This window comes from Lingula anatina, chromosome 7 (genome assembly GCF_051362555.1).
Source record: "Lingula anatina isolate TDL-2025a chromosome 7, LinAna3.0, whole genome shotgun sequence".
In the NCBI taxonomy this organism is placed as follows: domain Eukaryota; kingdom Metazoa; phylum Brachiopoda; class Lingulata; order Lingulida; family Lingulidae; genus Lingula; species Lingula anatina.
In genome coordinates, this window is record NC_141773.1 from 4,963,161 (window position 1) to 4,984,266 (window position 21,106).

General features: G+C 37.2%; 1 protein-coding gene across 17 annotated transcripts in view; it reads right to left on the reverse strand.

Annotated features, from left to right (window-relative positions):
* LOC106174354 (brother of CDO) overlaps window positions 1–21,106 on the reverse strand; it is a 134,603-nt gene that overhangs the window by 11,241 nt on the left and 102,256 nt on the right. For 16 of the 17 annotated variants that reach the window (XM_087018329.1, XM_087018328.1, XM_087018330.1 and 13 more), the window contains 10 exons: window positions 17,482–17,763; window positions 16,957–17,121; window positions 16,404–16,547; window positions 8,654–8,827; window positions 4,992–5,102; window positions 4,283–4,441; window positions 3,333–3,518; window positions 2,664–2,864; window positions 2,195–2,344; window positions 637–1,032 (listed from right to left, as the gene is read on the reverse strand). In XM_087018329.1, coding sequence (XP_086874455.1) covers window positions 637–1,032; window positions 2,195–2,344; window positions 2,664–2,864; window positions 3,333–3,518; window positions 4,283–4,441; window positions 4,992–5,102; window positions 8,654–8,827; window positions 16,404–16,547; window positions 16,957–17,121; window positions 17,482–17,763 — 1,968 coding nt within the window. The remainder of the gene's footprint in view (window positions 1–636; window positions 1,033–2,194; window positions 2,345–2,663; window positions 2,865–3,332; window positions 3,519–4,282; window positions 4,442–4,991; window positions 5,103–8,653; window positions 8,828–16,403; window positions 16,548–16,956; window positions 17,122–17,481; window positions 17,764–21,106) is intronic. The other variant, XM_087018342.1, reaches the window with a different exon arrangement.

The following is a 21,106-nucleotide window of genomic DNA, read 5'->3' on the forward strand; positions in this document are numbered from 1 at the left end:
TGAATAATGCACTAATGAATCTAATGGGATATAAACTGCAAGAATGAAGACCAATTCAGCTTATTCAGTGCAACGAGGTGATCAAAAGTTAGGTAAATTAATGAAACTTTTTAATGGTCCACTGAATCCTTATTTTCCACACTGCAGAAGAACAGCTGACTTGACAGACACATTTCTGTCTTTCAAAAGAGAGCAATTCTTAAGTGTATATATGTGTACTGTACCGTACATGAAAATTGGTTTTGCTTACTCTCATCAACTTCATAATGGCTGTCAGAATTTTTCAAACTCAATGAACAAAGTGGACAATCAAGAGATACCTGTTGCTTATATTTTTACAGTTTTTGGAAAGGAAAAATACCAAATTACTTGCAGTTTATACCAAATCTTTTGGGTTAGAAGTGCACACTGAGTGAGGGTCAATCCGGGGCAGCGCTAGCAGTTTCTCTTTTGCTTAGACAAATCACTCATTTACTCTACTTTTTTCTCCAAATGGTTTTAAAATTGACTAAAACAAGCTAAATCAACCATTTTTTTAGCCAATTTAAGTCAGTTTTAGCATTTGGCTAAGTTTGGTGAGTTTTAGCGCCACCCGAGGACAATGCAGAGGACTTCAATACACAGGGTAAAGTTTACCTCTGATAGTAGCGTTCCCAGTAACCAGTAGATGAGCAGTAGCAATGGAGAACCCAAATCTATTGACAGCTACACACATATAAGCACCCGACTCCCACGGTTGCACATTAAATATCTTCAACGACCCATCCTCAATAATATGGCGTGGGTCTGGCCTCAAGGGGCGCCCCTCTTGCCTCCATCTCAACTCGTCTGCACCCTCGGCGATACAGTACAACACTGCCATTTCTCCGACTTTACGTTCAGTATTAGCTGGACGTAAAGTAAATATTGGTTTGTTGGGATGGTCGTTGTTACTGCTGACACCGTCCGTGTTGCTGTTGCTAGAGTCACCGTTATTGCTGCCACTGTTAGTGCTGGCAATACTGCTGCTGGTGGTAACAGCGGATGGGGAGACTGTGAAGCAAACGGTGCAATGTTAGTAGTTATGGCAAGCTAGCAACATTGATGGAACAATACAACCAACACCATGGAAACTCTGGAGAACATCTGATATATATATATGACATGTGCAGATTGAGAATGTCATATATTTATGTGTGTGTGTGTGTATGTGTGAGTGTGTGTCTGTGTATGTGTGTGTGTACTAGCATGTGTTCCTGTTTGTTTGAGTAACTCTGCCAATGCATACCAAGAGGCAAAACACTGCATTTTTCAGTGAGATGGTTAAAAGTATAATATACATCCAATTACTTTGTCTATAATTTTAAATAATGCTGTCATCATAGCCAATGAAAAGTGTAAGAATTTATATTTTTCACTGATGATGTCATACCAGAGTTCCTATGTTTTTAGTGCAAACGTGATAATAACTTGAAGGCAGTGAAAGTGCAGCAGCATACTAATATAGTGATGTGTCGTATAAAGTTATCAAATATTTTAATGCTGAACAAAAAAAGTAAACGAACATGAGCTCAGAATTCAACCCATAATATTCCTTACTCCATCTTTTAGCCACTTATTCTTACCAATTTATTTAAGGAATTTCATTTTAGATGAAAAAAATGTTCCGAATCGACAAAGATCAAAGATGCTATGAAAAGGGAAGGAGGGAGATATACTGCTTGCTACAGACATATCTAATATGTAATATTCAGCTAAATCATCTCTTAATAATAAGCCTATCTGACCTCCCCCTTGTTGTCAAATATGTTAACATTGAGATAAATCTTAGCAATCCGTCAAATTGCGATGTCAATTTCAACTTGGCCTAGCTGAGTTTTAATCCAAACATACATGAGGCCTTAGTATGATATGGAATTGTGATTATCTCCACTGCTTAACTGTGATACAAATTATATTTTTAGCCTAATTGTGATGTAAATCGGCCTTCTGTCCTGGACAAATCGATCACTTAATTGTATTTCAGATCAGTAACAGTTTTTAGGACAAACAGATTTTACTAAGTGATATACATTAACATGTTTATCTCTCCAATTCAATTCTGACTGCTCGATTTGATGATATTGAGAAAGTTGAAACATCTTTTTCCTTTATTTCTTGTGCTTCTACTCACAATTCAGGTTATATAAAATATCTATCTATCTAGCTTCCTCACCTGGACCGTCATCTGGTTGTATGTCCTGAACATTGCCATCGTCATCTGGGATCTTAGGTGCCTGCAGGAGCTTAAATCTCTCAGTGTTGGGACTGACTAGTTCCTCACCATTACTGTACACTGCAGCTATCCTGAACTTGTATGGAATTCCTAGGGAGGAAAAGCATGGGGTTTTATGATACATCATCTTTTGCCAAACATGCTATTAAATAAAGAAATTGGTCTTTGGATATATGTAAAGCAAGAGAATTAAAAATTAATAATAATGAGGTTTGAGCAGTCTTGGTGTACGTGCTTTCACAGTTTCTTCCTTTTTAAAAATTCATTTATCAACTTCTTTGACACTTCTCGTTAGTATCATCTTTTTGTACGTTTGATTTTCTTTATTTTGCTAAAATGGAACTCATTCGCAGAAAACACAAGAAAAAGCTAACAAGGGCCCAGACATCAAAAGGAGCCCTCTATTTACCTGTACGCAGTCCTTGGAGAGAAAACATGCAAGCGGAGCAGGCGGAGGTGTTAGCGTGGGTCTTCCACACCCCTTCCTCCTTATACTGCACCTTGAAGTACTTCACAGGGGTCTGCAGGTTCAGGGGCACTGACCACTTCAGAAGAACCATGTTTTCCTCGATCTGCAGTACCTCTGGCATGGTGGGAGGGAGGACACCGTCTGAAAAACAGGTAATATAAAATACATCACTTTGCAGTTTGGGCAGTCGACACAAGCACCATCTATAGTTCAGATAAGCACCATCTATTGCTGCCAGCAGTGACCTAAGCCACTGGTTATATCATGAGTGTCAGTTTCATTGACTTCCGACAAAGGGCACACCATCATTAAGGTGATGATTTTTTCCCTTCCTGCATCATGTAACTTGGATTCTTTGGTATACTAATTGTAGTTAATTTATTTGGGATGACTTATTGTTTGCACTGAGATAAACAGTTTACATAAAAAAAATTAATTTACTTTCTCTCTATTTTTCTTTAGGTCTCAAGATACCTTTGACTATTTAAACTTTTTACCTATACTTTATTTCTACTTCTCCATCCACAGACAGACAGACCTTTAAATACACTTCCAAACATTAATAAAAACAAAATGACAAACAGGCACACAGACAGACAAAAGCATTACTTTGTGAAGAACTAGACACCCCTTCCTCTCCACCCTCAGAGCCCCCTGGTGGCTGATTGGTGGTGCTGTTGCTAGGGATCACAGTCAACATGGCGTAGGCATAGGTGGCACCATACTTGTTGCTAACCAGGCACTGCCATATACCAGAGTGGCGCATCTGGATGTTGGAGACTGTGATGCTGGTGTCTGAAAACAGTTCGATTTTTGTATATATCAATTAAAGATAATATATATATATGAGATAAACCATCCGGCTTAAACACTAGCATGCTATCTTGTATAATTTTTTTTCTTCCTCTCCCTTTTTTAGATTTAAACTAAGATTTATCAGAGGAGAACAAATAATTAGAACTTATAAAACAAGCATGCATAAAGGGAAAATAACATATAAATTCTATTATAGGAAAATCTTTTAATTATCAGGACAAACAAATGTTTTTGATGGTGCAATTTCTGAGCTGTTTCTATGGTAACGAGAAAGCTTTACATGTTATACACCAATTACACAAAATACATATCCTTTACAGAGAGCATGCAGATTTCATATATTCCATGCATTTTTATACAGAGAGAATTTTATTTTTAATCCTCTAAAACATGCTTTTTTCTGTTTGACAACAACAAACTAGTACGCATTTTGAAACGCTTACCATTTTCACTTACTGTGGCCCAATGATAAACAAAGGGAGAAAATTTCAGTCAGTGACAATCAATTATCTTAAGTCAATCATCTTATCTGTGTACCTTATTTTTGCCTTCCATTCACAAAGGTTCAAGTAAAACAATTTATATAGAATGTCCTCTCTAAATGCCTTAAAGTTAAAAACAATCAACACAGTGACATTTTCTAATTGACATCTGGTATTAAATTTGAAAGAAGCTGTGTGCGCATGTGCGTGTAACCACAGAGAGTAATTGTAAATCTTATTTTTTCAAACACCAGCTCTTACCTTGCACCTGTATACTCTGATCAGTGTCTGGTACAGGCTCTCCGTCATGGACCCACTGTGTCTTTATTCTGGCCGTGCCATATGTCTCACAGTGAAATGTCACAGTGTCCCCTACTGTCACCACTTTATTACTGGGGGCATTGGTTATCTCTGGCGGGACTGAATCATGAAACAAAGTATGTGAGATGTAATTCTGACGTATTTCATTTAATAAAATATAATAATAATGACAACTTAATCAAAAGCAAATAAATACATGTAATACATTGTACGAGCAAAAAAAAAAAAAAAAAAAAAAAAAAACATGAAATAAATACTAATACATAAACAGTGCAATTTTATTGTAAATACACCCAAAACATGAAATCAAATCAGCTGTTAAAAGGTGAATATTATGTTTGCCTTCAAGTTCAAACCAAATTTGGACTCAGTTCTTTACTGAACTTTGGCATAGATAAAAATTCCAGCCATCAAATTGTTGTGTTGTCTGGAATCATTGTTAGAAATTAACGCTGGACTGTCTGCCCGGGGCTGACAACTTTCAGAATGGGCTGAGAAGTTTTCCTACCTGGCAGACATTCAGTCCACCTACTTTTCAAGATGGCTGGACTTTCAGTCCAGCAACTAATTTTCCTAAGAGGCAACACTGGCTGGAATCATATCTTTCACCACACCTATTGTGTTAGATGTGACTGGTAACAATGCTCACCTAACACATCCACCATTGCTATAGCTGTGACTGCTGAGTCCACCTCATTGTCTCCACTGCATATATACGTCCCTATGTCCTGAATCTGGACATTTTCTATCAGCAGAGTACCTAGAATCAAAAAGGAAAATATCATTATCTGCATCATGCATAGTACGTTATTGGAGAGTACGCACTTATTTTTCATTTTTACTTCTTTATCAATTTTTTTAGATCTTGAGTCAAAAATTTATGAGCAAATCAGTTAATTTCAAGTGTCCATCCACTGTGTATATTCATGAGCTTGAATGAGGGGGGTTAATGTCACTGTTACAGTGTAATCAGCATTTAATTTTCATACATGTGGTTATTCAAATTACAATATTCTATTAAAATGTAATATAAGGCAATCTACTTATTTTAAATTCTTCACCATATTTTGGCATTTAAACTTCAAAATGAATAAGCAGAATATGCCAGAGATTTTAACCTAAAGAAAATGTCTTTTCGTAACAGTCAGCCTGGTTCAGGAAGCATGCAAATCCATTTCACACACGCCTCATAGATCAAAGTCAGTGCTGCATTCCCAACGAGGAAAAATAGAAGTTGGGAACCAGCCGACTGTCACAAGTCTCTCACATATCAGGATGAAGAATTCAGCATACCCTTTCCATTCATTAAGTAAACCTTAATCACTCACTCACACATTCTCTCAAGTTACTCAGTAATTGCGGAGAAAAACACTGAAAACCAAACACTAGAGGATGCGTTAGAATACAATCTCTGAAACGGCACCAAAGCCTCCCAAAACAGCTCCAGGCTGTGGAGCCTAATAAAAGAGCTCCCTCCTCTCTCTCTGTGGTTCCGTGACTCTGTTTGCCTAAACTTTCAACATCTGTTGTTCTCTGCCATGTTGACAGTGGTTTTTGTTGTGTGGGTCTTGAACGCAGCTGGACGGCAGTGGTACTAAGGGTTAATCAAAACTGCTACTGCTGCTGAGACTGGGAGCAAAAGGGCCTGTAAACTGTGGAGTTTTATAACCTTTGTTTCTTTTTTCTGGAGCAAAGTTCCTACACCATTCATTACTAATACACCTTACATTGAGTTTTAACCTTTCAAAACATTTGTCCACCTTAGACTCTTTGATGATTTGATGAACCAAGTTATGAAATTTGTTTTGTGTGGATAAATTTTTCACAAAAAAAATCCTTTGTCCTTAATAATGAAAGAATCCAAAATGCTCTCACTTTTACCACAGCACAGACAGAAATTAATCATAGAAAAGTTAAAAAATCTGAAGTGGGACTAATAGAGACCAAGAACTGCACCCCATGAGGCGAACCAACTGAGATTTTTCTCTTTGATTTCTCTCTCTTCCCTAGAGAAACCCGTCCTTCGGTCCCAGACAACAGTCTGCTTGGTTCGTTAACCACAGGTCTTGCTTCATGTCTCAGTCAATCCTAATATCACCAAACACACTGATGAAACAAAATCATGTGCTTAATTTCATTTTAATAAATTGTACTAATGGGCTCGAGTCTGTAGAAAACTTGGAGCGGAAATTGAAGTGACAACTGACTGATTATGTAATTTGTACCAAAGGAGAACTGGCTTGTGTTTGAAAAAACTGAAAATTTGGTTGACGCTTTCCGTTTTCTTTCCATTTTTTAGTAGTGAGACACAGTTGACTCTTTTGTTCTATTTTCTTTGCATTCCTATTTTTTTCTTTGAAATCAACTTTTGCAAAAAGTTTCACAGGATATCATGGAATTTTATCCCTCAGTTCTATTCAATAACCTTTAAACATACACAGGGGCAGATTTAGGCCGTCTTCTGGGTCTTCCAGAAGACGGTCAGATTTTCAAGTTTACATTAAAAGGTATCTTATTTTTTCTGTTGGAAGACGGTCAAAATTGGAGGATAGATCAATAAATATAATTTGGAAGACTGTCAGAAAATAGCTCTGGATCCGCCCCTGATACATATATATTCAATGCACACAAATTGATTTTCATACCACAGATTAAAGTCTTATCCACACTTCCCAAATCAACTCGGTGAGTTTTTGAAATGGGAAAAGAAATCTGTTCAATAGTAATTGGCCCTGAAATACATGTTTAATGCATTTAACAAATACTACTTCATAAAGCTTTTTTTAATCACTAGTTAAAATAATTGTACCGATGAGCAAAAACAGATGAACAGATCTTAAGAAGCAGTAACAAATTCAGCATCAGGTTAACTTTCAAAGCCAAATACCTGTGAAACTGGTCTGAACTAACAACGAAGGAAAAATAATTAAAACTAAGAAAAAATCCGAAAAACTTTCTCGTTCTCCATCAACTTTTCCAGCCAGCTGCTGATGTCATGTTTGTGATGTATAAGGGCTCATTCAGAATGTAAGTATCGACCCAACTACTTGGGGACTCTTGCTGAATGCATTCAGATAAACAGATCAACACACTTTGAGTAGAATACAAATACAGCTGGTCATTATACCAGTATATTGGAATCAAGAAGAGGTGTGTTTATCTGTTAAACTGATTGCAATCAGCAAGAGTCCCTGCAGAGTTAGATCAGTCTACGTAGAAAGATTGGGAATAAGCCCTTTAAACACTGTTTTCACCCTTTTGCTGTCAGAGGTCTGATATGTCAAGATCACTTGGTTGACTTATGCAAGGAAATAATTTGATAACTGGCGAAAAGAAAATACATCTAATGACTAACAAGGGCAGACTGTGGTTTCCCTGGGTCGAATTTGAGGTTTTCCCTGGCTGCACCTTGCAATATCATTCACACATGATCATTTAAAAAGTGACGGGAGAAATAACACCTGGAAACTGAAAACATCCTTCATCATTTTCACTTTTGTGGTTGATTTTAAAAGTTATTACAAAACCATCACATACAGTCCTACACCAGTGACATCATTGAAAAGCAACGGCAATTACAGCAGCTATTCTTAATATGACAAAGATCATTTAAAGATAGGAAAAATAGCCTCATCCTTTCAAAATCTGTCACATTTTTCCTTAGCTCCCAAGTAAAGTATGACAGGAGAGAAAAAATATTCACTGTGGGAAACAAAAGACTGAGGTTTACTAAAGCTATATATACTATCTCGTAGATGGAGGCGGCAAAGAGAGAAGATCCTGTGAGAACAAAGCCATGTTTTCCCTAGCACTGAGATTGATAAGATAGCCAGAGGTGTCTGCATTGAGGGGAAGTCATTCTGACAGCTCCACATAGCATGCATTTCTACAGTCTGGCTAGAGTTTCCAATGCCTTGCATTACTCACTGGTCAGCAACTGCCCAGACCAGAGTCCATAAATTGACCAGTGTCAATCTGGGGGCACTTGCTGAGTATCTCACCTATGATATCTGGACAGTTTATTTCATAAAGCAACAACAAATAACTGAAGTCCCCTGTTGTCTGTTAGTTTGAGCTGGTTATTGATAAGCAATGGATGTGATGGCAATTGTGACAGTTGAGACAGGCCATCATTGTGTTTTTAGGCATTGTGTTTCCAGTATCTAAATAATCAATCTTCAACTGAATTTTCTATTGTCTATCACTCACAGAACATACTTCCAAAGATATCTGTTCTTCCCTTTCTTTCACGCACCTACATCAAACCTCACAACACCCACACACCATAACAAATCCATGGATGATACTTACCAAACTCTTGCCTAAATCGCCCCTCTGGCAGCTGTCCACCATATTTGTCCCATGATACCCTAGGGACGGGAGAGCCACCCACGGCACACTCCAGGGTCAGGGTACTCCCCAGGATGACCTCGGTATTCTTAGGGGGCGGCAGGATGAAATGGGGACCAACGTTAGCCAGTGGTGCTGGAATTGACAAGAATAGAAATAAATAATTATTCAGTAAACAAGAATACAAAGTAAAGTTCGGTACCTGTCATAAATGAGATAAGTTGATTAAAAATTTATAGATCTGTTCAATCTTTTGGAGTTTTCACCTCCTGGGGTAGCATACAGGCTCAGGCTGTTATCATCTGCAATTAAAACCATAACCATACCATGACCATACCAAAGCAATTAAAATAATCTTTTATGCTATTCTTTCTTTTCTAGGCATTTCATACTTTGTATCCAAACTGGTGAACTGACAGTATCTGAGAGATAAAAGTAAGATAAAAATATATATGGATTTATTAACATTACTAACTTCACATTTTTGGGCACAAACACAGCATATTTTCTGCCTGGTACAGATGTCGGAATTATGGAACAAATGCAAATTTGAACTGCACATGAATGCACTTGCAAAAAAAATAACAACTGTGTAAAACATTCATTTTCAAAATTCAAATACAGCCTTGTATAACATTCCCTTCAAGCCACTTCATTATTCTAGCACATGAAACTATCAACTGTTTCCCAAAAGAAAACACTGGCTTGCTAAGAACAATAGTTTACCATGGTGTATAAGCCTGAGAATCAGGTTCTATGGGCCAGTCTAACGTGTTATTTATCAATGGTAAAAGCCAAATCAAAATATTTAAACATACTACATAAACACACTACATGCTGAATTGGCTCTGTGTTGCCAGACCATCCATATCCCTTTAACCTGCTAAGTAAGCTAGAAAACTAAAACAATCAACAGTTCTGAAACTGTTTTTGCCTATCCAGTCTCTGGGCCCCAAACCTTTACATAGCAGGCCTTCCAAACAGGATTTTTTCGTCAGTTAAAATAGAAATATTTATTTGAACTTTGGGAATAGGATTACACTTCTTTCAGTGAGGGTTAGAGTTTAGGTAAACTGTGTTCAAATTGTGACTGGCCCCATAGTCAAAATTTTAAGAGGATGTTTTGGGAAAAAGATGACAGACATAATCATTTTACTGATACCAGAAACCATTACAAACAATCGCCCAACAGACAAGAAGGGATACAATTTAGCCTCTCCAAAATCAATGGAAAGATTTGTGAAAAGACTGCTTTTTCATAAATGACTGCAACTTAAATGACAAGAGTACACGACAGAGTAGACAATTACTACAGATGAAATTAAACACCACTTTTTTATCAGTGTCTTAAATCATTTTGGGGGGGATTAATTTATTATATAGAATTTTTTTATGGTTTTGGTCATTCTAATGATATCGTACCTCTTGTGTGACAAATTCCTTACATTATGTGTTCCTTTTTCATGCTTTTTTCCCAGGTAAAAGATAGAGAAAATAACAGATCGTACCTCATCTTAACTAAACATAATGATAGGACTAGAAGAAACAAAATGTGTTTTGTGTGATGGAAGATTGTACACAGAAGAAAAGCACTTTGAAATGGCCCAAACCTGAACTATCAATTAGCCACATGCAACATTTTAACACCATACCAGACAGGCATGTTGGATATTCAGAACAGCACTAATTATGCTCCGTTTTTCCTTGTCACATTTTGCTTGGAGTTATGCAAGTGGCATACCTCAAATGTTTGTTTTTAATTTGCCGACAGCTTTGTAACATTGCTACTCACACCCAAATCATGAAAGAATTCTGCTCGTTATTCGGTGCTTTGCTGACATTTTTTGATTGTAGTGAGGATAGAAGCAGAATGTAAGTTCTAAAGGTTGCCTTGCTGTTAACGGTAGTATTTGGGAACATTTCTGCCAGGGACCTGCAGTCTATCTGCCATCACATGATGATAAAAGGCAAAATAATGCATACATTATCTTTATGATGTTACTGACTTTCTTTAAAAGAAAGAATACATGCCACTGCTGATAGATGATTGACCCATCTTGTTCCAAAACTTTTAATATTCTAAGGTGCACAATAAACAAAGAATTATGGAATCAAAGATGCAATACTTTCATCAAGTCTAATAGATATGAAGGCATGATTATACATAGATAAAAGGCATGCCTATTCATCTCTTATCCTGCTAAACTTTCAGTATAAGTACATAAGTCGAGGCAGTATGGATGCAATTATATTTTGAAGAACCTGCCACATCCGAATGAACTGAATCGATTATCTGATAGTAATTAAAATAAAACTTGTTGAACATGGTGAAAAAATAGACAACTCTGTGGCACACACTCACAGGAAAGGTTGTCTTTGGTCTTTTGTAGAAGTCAGAGGGAAGCACGCACAGTTCCAACGAGGAGCGACAGTCGTGCCAGCCCCATGAGCGGCCAAATTTAGATCCACCCGTAATTGAAGCCAGCTATCGCATCAAACTCCCCGATACACACAAGATCAGGTTTGTTTCAGTACAATAGATGCCTTTCTGAAACTGATTTAACTGAACAGCAGGCAAGCATGTTTTCCTTTCCCTCCCGTTTTTAAAAGATAGTATTTTTGATAGATATTTGAGCTCCATGTCATTTTCTTTTAATGGGGGACCACTTTCATTTATTACAAACATATTCAAGGAACAATTTTTTTTTCACTTCTGTGTGACAACCAATTATGGAATATATCTGTTTTCCCTTCCTATTTCTCAAAACAATCTATCAAAATACAAACTGACAAATAATATCTTCTAAAAATAGCAAATTTGTCTAAAATATCTCATAAAAATGAAAGCACGTGGTATTTAAGTCAACCACTCTTGGGTTATATGGAAGACAAGGTCACCATCCACACCCACGTTTTCAATTAACTCCAGCAAGATGAAACTGTCTGCAGATAAAATGCCAGCTGAAATACCAGCGCAAACAATACGAGTTTGTCCTATACAAACCAGCAGGGGCACCTGTAACACCTCCCCTCCCATTTGTTTCTACCGCTACCATTTCAATAAAAAAAACCCTGCTTTTGTTTTTACGCCACCGAACACTATCTTTTCCCATGTTGGATGGATCAAAATGCCAAATTTGACCTTAATTTTTTTTCCGCGATAGCAGTCCCAAGTATACTGCTCTATAAAAACAGGCGCTGTTTGCATATGTTTATTTGGCACATATATCACCATGATATCCAACTGTATTTACAGCTTGGATGATTCTTATATCATTGCGTTCGTTTCTCACACTATGGTAGTAATACAAAATAATATCACCCGAGGCAATAAAACTTGTAGTACGATAAAAGTAGCATAGAATTTAATAAGCCCAAAGTGGCTACAGGTTTAGTAGTAGTAGAGAACGGAGTCGTTGCAACAGAAGAAACGGCGTCAATGAACTGTACTTGGCGTCAAGTACATACTCTAACCTGGAGCCTGTTTAACAATAATAGAACTTAAGCTTAAAAGTTGACCTGTACTTTTAGAACAAATTGTTAGTTTTCTCTGACCCAAGTTAATTCCCTGGTAGACAAATTTCATGAAATATTAGTTTTGCAATGAGAAAGAAAAGTTTACTGTTTCCAACATAATAATAGGCTTTAGGAAACTCCTGCACAAATTTTGCTGAACCGAAGAAGACCAAAAACTGTGAGGTTCTCTCAGTACACACCATATCTTCACAACAACCTTTTTTCCTCACAAAACATCAAGGACTTCAATTTTTTTCTTCTTTTTAGGAATAAAAAAGGTGTCACGATCATATAATACCATCCTGTTATCTCCACACCTGCCATCCACCAGTCTCACCACATCTTTCTGTCACAGCACAAAGTGGGTCTTAACACTGGCTAAAAAAACCTATTAACTTCCGTCACCCTGTCAACCCTCCCCAGCAAGACACTCTCCTTTCTATTATACACACCAAGGGCCATTCCTCATTTATACCATTGGGAAACACAAGGATAGATTGGGACTTTGATTTGTTATCCTCATCTTGGTCACGGCAGACTCGCAACACGGGCCCTAAATCAGGATACTCAGTGAAGAGAGACTGATATGACAACACCTGCCTCTGAGGTGTTATTAAAACTCCAAACTTATCCCCGTGCAGATCAATCAGTGTCACCATGTCACCATGGAAACCAAAAAAAGTCCCCCCTCCCCTTTGTTAGACTATACTGTTTAGGTATACAGGCAAGCAAGACTTGTGACGGGACTGGTGTAGTGATAGCCTATCAGGATTGTCAAGCAACCACAGACAAGTCAATGAGGACAAGATTTGGTTTCTAAGGTGATGAATTAAAAAAAAAAAAAAAAAGAAAACTAAGTGTCTGGAATGAACTGAATGTAAGGATGGGGAGCTGGGATTCCCTTTGCATTCCATATTGATAAGGTTTTTCAGTTTATTTTTCTCATCAAATCTATACACAGTACCAAGTTTACTGTAATTCTCTTTCATGGGTAACAGAATTGACAAAACATTCTATTATTTTCAGGCCTATTGGTAGGGGTATGGGGGTGCTGGAAAGTGTATGCTCTGAATGAAAATTTCATTAAAGTTCTATTACGTTTCTCAAACTGGACTTACTAAGAGGGTAAAAAGATCCACCTTTTCAGAAAATGAAATCCTTTGAAAACTTTGGCAACAGGCCTGATTTGAGAAAGTCACAGAAGCGTCAAACATCTTGGAACAACACACTTGCCTTTATTCCACAATAAATCACAAGATGAATCTATTATACATGGTCATCAGACCTAGTTGTACAGTGGGACAGAATACCACAAACACTCTAAATTCCTTTTTGTAATTCTTAGTCTCAGCTTTGACTCTCAGGGTGTCTATAGTAAATTTGCCCAGAGCAAATCACTAAAGGAAACTTTCCCCAGAAACACTCAGTGGCAGGCAGGGTGAGGTAGTCCATCATTCCTGGCAATTGGCACCAGGGGCTTAATTAGCCATCAGTTCCAGACACCAAATAGACCCAGAGATGGGAAGGAAATTGGGTTTCTATTAAAAAACTGCCTCTTTTAAGTGAATTACATGATGTTTTACTGACACTCCTATCTTTAGCTGACAAAGTGATAGCAAGTCTATCAGTAAGGGGGAGAAAAAATTCTACAACCAATGTTAATTTTTCTTAACTGCAAAATATGTTTGTAGCTTGCTTTTCCAGGAAATGGCTCCTGACTCTATATTCTTATCTAAAAACAAATATCAGGGGAGGAAATGGTTGTTTTAAGTGTTCACATACTTTTGAAACACTGTAAGAAGATCTGTAGTGTTTTCCCCAATGCTAACACCTTCCTGTGTGAAACCAATTATCTTTCAACAAGCAAATGAAGTAACTGTGCAATTACAACGAAAAAATTCACCGATAGGGTACTCGGGGTTCCTTAAGAGAGTTGAGAGTTTGAAGAGGCGCACCCAAATAAAACTGACACGCTTAAGTGCATTATCTAAAAGCCCCCTAAGAGACATGGCTGCTCTTTCCTCTGTCTGGTACGTGTTGGAACTTCTGCTTTAATTAAAAGGTGCTACCTTACAGGGTGTTGAAAAGAATGAAGTCTGGTTGCATAAAAGATGTCAGATTTTTTCAACACATTAATACCCTTAAACCCAGAGCGTGTTATGACTTAAGGTTATTATTTACAGAATTTTATACCACTTTCCACAACAGAGTGTAAACACATTTGTATAAGTATGTTTCATGTATGACACAGCCCAAAACAGTTTTCAGACACTCAAATGACTGCAAGGCAAATCTCTACATGAATTATAAGCAGAAGTATGGTCTTAAGATAAAATCTCTCCTATGGACATCAAATTAAAGACTGATAACTGACAGAAAATTAACCAATTAACAAAACCAGCCTCAAGCTCTCTTTCAGTCAATATTCCCCTCATTAAACGAACCCTGCCATTCCATTTTTGCTGGAGTTGGGGGGAGATGCCTGGAATAGTGCACCTGGCTGACCTCTGTGGCCAAAAATATGTACCTAACTTCACCATTAGACCAATTTCTACATGGAAAATCTGCCTGCATCATATGCTGATAAGACTTTTACAGGGAAAGGGCAATATGTGTTACTTAAATTTGGATACACTTTGCCATTTTATAAAGTTTCCCCGGGCAAAAACATACCATCTTACTTTGATTTATCGACGCCATTACATCTTTCAAATTTGGAGGGATGGAACTAGCAGAGTTGCCAACTAAAAAGGTTTATCTTCATTTTTAAGGAATTCACATTTTTCACAGTAGGCTTGCACCCATTCACCTACTGAGTTCTCAACAAGGCCTCAGAATAAAATATTTTACATGGCATGTTTTTTTTTCCCTAAATAACAATTTAAAAAGTTCAGCCTCAAAGCTGCTGCTTTCACTTTCAAATGTAGATCCAAAAACTTTCTCCAACTCACAAAATCCAGAAAAAAAAGAACTTTTGGTTACAACTGGTTCACATATGTTCTCCCTTTTCTGCAATTTCATCTCCCACGAAAAAGTTGGAGTTCTTCATTCCCATTGCTTTTTTAAAAGTGTCTGGTTACAGTGTTACATAGTGGAGTTTAGACGGCAGACTGCTGTAACACCTGGTAATCATAACTAGACTCAATAGTCACGGTTCCACTTAGTACACAGTAGAACACACTCTTCTAATCCCATCCTGATGAGCACATAGTGCTGGCATTCTTAGGATGTGAATTCCAGTTCAGCAAAAAGAAAAGAAGATTCACAAAAAAATGAATAAATAAATAAAAATAAAATTAATTGGAAAATCATCCTCTTCCAGTGGAAATACACATAACTCAAGAAAGACCTTTACAACCAGGTAAAATAAAAGAATTGGACAAATTAGGAGAAAATGGCAGTGATCTTCTGTGAATAGTTAAAGTTATATAAGCAGCCAAAGAGTGGTGCAGAGATATAGAGGTGAATATCCTGAATTGCAGAGGGCTTTCTCAGGGTCAGATTTCACTGGGGTTCTTGGTCTTCCAAAAAATTCTGAAATATTCACGTTCTAATTTTCCACTCTTAAAACTGTCAGAAAGCAAAAGTGAAATCCACACTGAATGGGAAGTACCTCTAGTGAAAAAAGATGCTTAAAATTTTTCTCAGCTTGAAAAAAATCAAGTTGTTTAAAAACATTACAAATGAGAAGGAAGAAACAGAAGATAAAGACTGACAAGACTTTTTTTCTACTGGCAAAGAGAACAACTCAAGGATTTCTCAGCATTTCTCCCAGATGCTAATATATTCAGAAGTAATTACAACAGAGGTGATAGAGAGGCTATCTGGAAGCACCAGCGCTGTGGGGAATGTTCAATTATGATTTTTAGCATATCTCACAGATTTCTCATGATGGACCAAATGACCAGTAGAGAAATCTTCAAAATCTGTAAAATAGGTTTAGCAAGAGCAAACGTTACTAGTTGCCCAAAAAGTGTTCTCTAAATTTACGACAGCTGGAATGGCATTTTTTTTTTTTTTACATTCTTCAGCATTTATTTTAATTTTTTTTATTTCATGTGACCCGAAGGCAAACAACCATTCAGTAACATAAAACTGCCACTTTCCTCCATTTCTTTAGGAGAGCTCAGAGTAAGTTTTTTTTCCTGAAAAGCATCACATTTATACATATCATATTTATCCAGTATATACTTACTACTTATTTTGAGTTGTATTTGTTTTGTTGAATCTTTCTTCTTTCCACTGACGGTATTTTTCACTATACAGCTATAGAGGCCCTGGTCACTCTGCCGGACAGCTCCAATGTGAAGGTTACCACTCGGGTGAAGCTTGTACCTCTCTGGAAGTTTTGATTATTACACTTAAATAGAGATATTTTCCATTCATAACAAAGGAAAATAATGAATGCTGCTAATTGGTTTAGTTTTGATCTTTTTTTCATTAAACTTAATCCTTTGTCAACCAGGTTTTTATTTCTTTACTAGTTGCCATCAAGTATTGACTGCCAATCTTTATTTTTTCATTACTAAAGAAATGTAACACAGAATATCAGTTTGGCTCCTCTGATTTCAAATCATCTACACATACATGTAGCTTTGCATTGCCTTTAAAAATATTACATTTTGGTAAATCAAAATATCTAATGATAAAAAATTTGAAATCATTTTCATTTTACGCATCTGCATCTTCCATTTTTTCCCCATTTTTTACGTGTAAAATATCCAAAAGGTCTTTAGATAACCACCTACCAGTTGACTTATCTATCGTTGTACTATTAATCTCAAATATTGCAACTGGTGTGGGTTCGCCCTTGGGAATTTCACAGGGGATCACAGCTGTGTTGCCTTCTGTTGCATTCACCACCACAACTTCAATGCCTCGAGATTGACCTCCATTAGTGAAATGACCCAATCCTTTAAAAGAAAATTTCTCTGATTAACAACTTTGACTCAAACAAATCGAGTGCTTCAAAGTTAAATAAACTTACTAGCAAACATATGGCAAAAAGTTTTGATACAGAAACAACATATACCATAATTTGAAATACACAGGCTTTTAGCAAGAAGCATACCCTACTTCCAGCTTGCTTCTTCCTTATTTCAGAGCTCTTTCTACAAAAAGAAGCCACTTTATCAGTAGGTTTTTCTAGATGACAAAATGGGGGGGGGGGGGGGGTTATAAATTGCTTATCTTCTCTGAATACTGTTAGGAAACCATAAAAGATGTCAAATTGAAAGTAAAATTAAAGAGTTTATTATATCTGATACACTTACGTGCTCTATGTAACTTTGCAGGTTTGCTTAATATTGTTCCTTCGGGAGTGCTCCCCACACACATATATGTCCCTGCATGTCTTTTGGCCTTAAATGCTGATATATGTAAGGAATTGTCCGCCCTGATCTGCATGCGATCATCAGTACTTGGTTCAATGTAATGTCCATTGTACTTCCATCGAATTTCAGCTGTAGGTGGTGCCACTTGGCAAGATAAGACCACCTCTGCATTTTTCTTCACAACTTGGGACTCTGGTTCCACAACAAAACTTGGGAGCACTTCTGTAAATAAAGAAAATGAAAGTGAGGATTTTATTTCAAACAGGAACATAAAATATTTACAGATGAAGAATTCTATGTAGTATATTAAACCTTTTATATGGCAGGCAATTAGGAAGGAGTATAGGCTAATAAAAAGACAACTTATCGAAGACCATTTCATATACATTTTCCTGTTATCTCTGCAAGAAAGCTTCAATTATCTCTTAAACCTGCTCTCCAAGTTATCTTCACAAGCAATTTTCATACGCCATTAACACTGAGCTAGAGTTTCCCTATCTTGTAAAACTGCTCACGTTCACCCCAAGTGGTCCAATAAAGGGGCTGTGTTGGGTGGAACCAAGCATGTTCCAGGAAGCAATGGGGCTATTACGATCTCCGTAAGGTCGTGTTGAACATTTCCTGCCTGAGCCAGATGGATCTTTGAAGGCAGGAGAACTGACATGAAGAGACCCCAAGACAACCTGGGCTAGTTACAAAGTGCTAGGTGGATGATTCAGGATTGCCTGTAGTATTAAACAAGGCCTGCCTAGCACCTGCCTCGGTTGAATTCTTCATTGAAATATTACTATGAACCGAGTTTGTGATGAAAGATATTTTTATGATTCCTTACACAAATTGGATTATTTTATCACTACTAATTTTATTCATTTATTTATTAACCTATTTATTCATTATTGTATTATTTCATTATCAATTTTATCTTTTTGGGTTAAGGGAATAGATGAAATAATAAAACAGACTAGAGTGATTTAACCTACAGACAGGGACTTTCCATCAAAATAAAGACCTGGGGAAGAAATCCCTCCAAATGCCATTTCATGCTTGTATAAAGAGAAAATCCACAGGTTTTGGTCATAGGTTGTGCACTCTCACCTGAAACTGCCTTTAAACTTTTCCCAAAACATCCCTCTTACTGTTTTAATTTTTATCAAACTTTCTTATGTCAAACTTGGAATTATTCAGACAAATTTTAAGGCTTGTGCTCAAACCGACATGGCCACAGTTAAGGGGAAATAGAGGCCATGATGAAATGATGAAACTTCATGCAAGATGTTGTTCAAGGTTTATGTTTTGAGATAAAATTCAACCTGTTGGGAATGTTTTTATTTCAATCATTATTATTATTATTATTATTATTTGAAAGAATTTTTGTATGAAAAGGTATCAAAAGGGCAACATTCGATCCTTAGTTAACTTCAATAACAGGACACTGTAGCCAAAGACACATTTCTTAAAAAGAGCTGAAGCAACTAGAACTATTAAAAGCTTGGTTGATGGCCAGTAAGCTATTGCCAGAAACAAGGCAGTGAATGAAGGAAAAAAGAGATGCCAGTGCATGATATAGGAACCAGCCACTTGGTGTACAAACTTTGTAACTGGAGGCAAAAGATTGAGAGGTGTACAGCAAACTTTTGGAATACATCAAGTGTCCAGTATCAATACACTTAAGTGGAATATGTGTTCAGTGAAATGAAGATGTTTCAGGAATAAGTGAAATGCAACCACTTTGATCACAAAGCATGTTTTGTAACTCCAGGGGCTGATCCAAACCTGATCTGGAGACAAGACACAAACAATGAACATCTTGAACGTCCCCTTACACAATACATTCACACTAAGGTACCTGAATGGACTCCTAACACAACACAATCAAGATAAAAGGCACATTGTAAGACATTCTCCAATGTGAAAAATATTACAACATAAACTGGAAGCTCCTCCTCCATTCTACCCAGCAAACTTCAGGGAAAACAGACTGGGCAGTGTGAATAGTGAGGGGCGACTTCAGATGTTGTTCCTTAGAGAACTTTCACAACTGTCTTTAGTCAGTTCCTTACAGAGAGAGAGAGAGAGGAAAGTGATTCTAAAAGGAAACCAAAACAAAGCACCTTTTCAACAAATAGGATGCCACATAGGACTTGAATGATTTTATCTAAGACCAGAAAGTGTTCCCATATTAAAAAGATTGCAAAAAAGATTAGACAAATAGGATGCCACATAGGACTTAAATGATTTTATCTAAGACCAAAAACGGTTCCCATATTAAAAAGATCGCAAAAAAAGATTAAGACTCAATGGTAGCCACTTTAGCTCGATCAGTGGACAAAAATCTTCCTTCCTATACTCCAACAGCTGTACAACTTCCTGTGTAGAGATATTTGGGGCCGAGATATTGACAGGAAACTCGACAACTATGTGACATTCTTTCAGGTTTGCAATATTGCAGAAACACACACTGGGGCCCTGTTCCCAGCTACACTAACTGATGGATTCTACCTGATCATTACAGGGTATAGCACAGTTTTTAATAAGAAGGCATGATGTAATCTGGAGTTTTGGTATTATCTCATTTAGCCTGGGTGTGAACATGACTAAGTTTTGGAATGAGATATAATAGAAGGAAACAGGCAGGATGGGATTTTTCGTTTTTTTTTTTTTTTTCCTCCATAATATTAAAGAAAAACACCATTCACAAAATGGTGTAAGACTTGATTAATATCCAGCTCCATGTGCTACTGGTATAGTGATAAAAGCCCCTGAAAAAAAAAATTAAATTTTGAACCTTTTATATTCACCATAATCCTGCATCTCTGCCAACAACTTTCACTGGTTCTCCTGATGCTGCATTCAGCAACATATACACATCACTTTCATGACATGAAACATAAAACATGGACCAAAAAGAGAAGTTAACCCCCGAGGTGTCCAGAGAACAAACATCAATGGACAATGTCCCAGGCTCAGGTCGCCACTAAAAAACAACAGTCAGTCCTAGTGAGGCCAAACAGCCCTAGTAGACCATCCAACTAACAACATGGTTGGTATTTTAGCAAGGGGATCCCAGTAATCAAGTTACTAACTAAATTCCTGTGTTCTTGTGGCTCACATCATGTTCTGTGTTGCTGTCTGGTTTAATAGGCTTCTCGACAGACATGGCCGTGACAGTGGTCCACTTAGGTCAGGATCACTGTCAAGGTACTGGGGTCAAAGCCCTAGCGTCACCACTTTTCAAATCATAGGGCCCCCCTCCCCCTACTCCACCTAAAAGGCCCTACCTGGCCCAATACAAATTTCACAGAATCAGGAAAAGACTTTAATGCATATATAAAAAGATCTAAAAGCAGCATAAGTGACATGAATCCGACCATGTAAAACTGGGCAGCATATGCTTGAAAAAGATCACAAAGATAATAAGCAAAATTAATTTTCCACTAAAAAAAGGAAAAAACAGCCAGATAAAAATAGATCATCAATTGCAAGTCTTGCTGCAATCATTTCCTCACTCCCAAAGCTGCATCAATTTTTCATATCCCAGATGTACAGAACCCTTCACTCAGGTGAC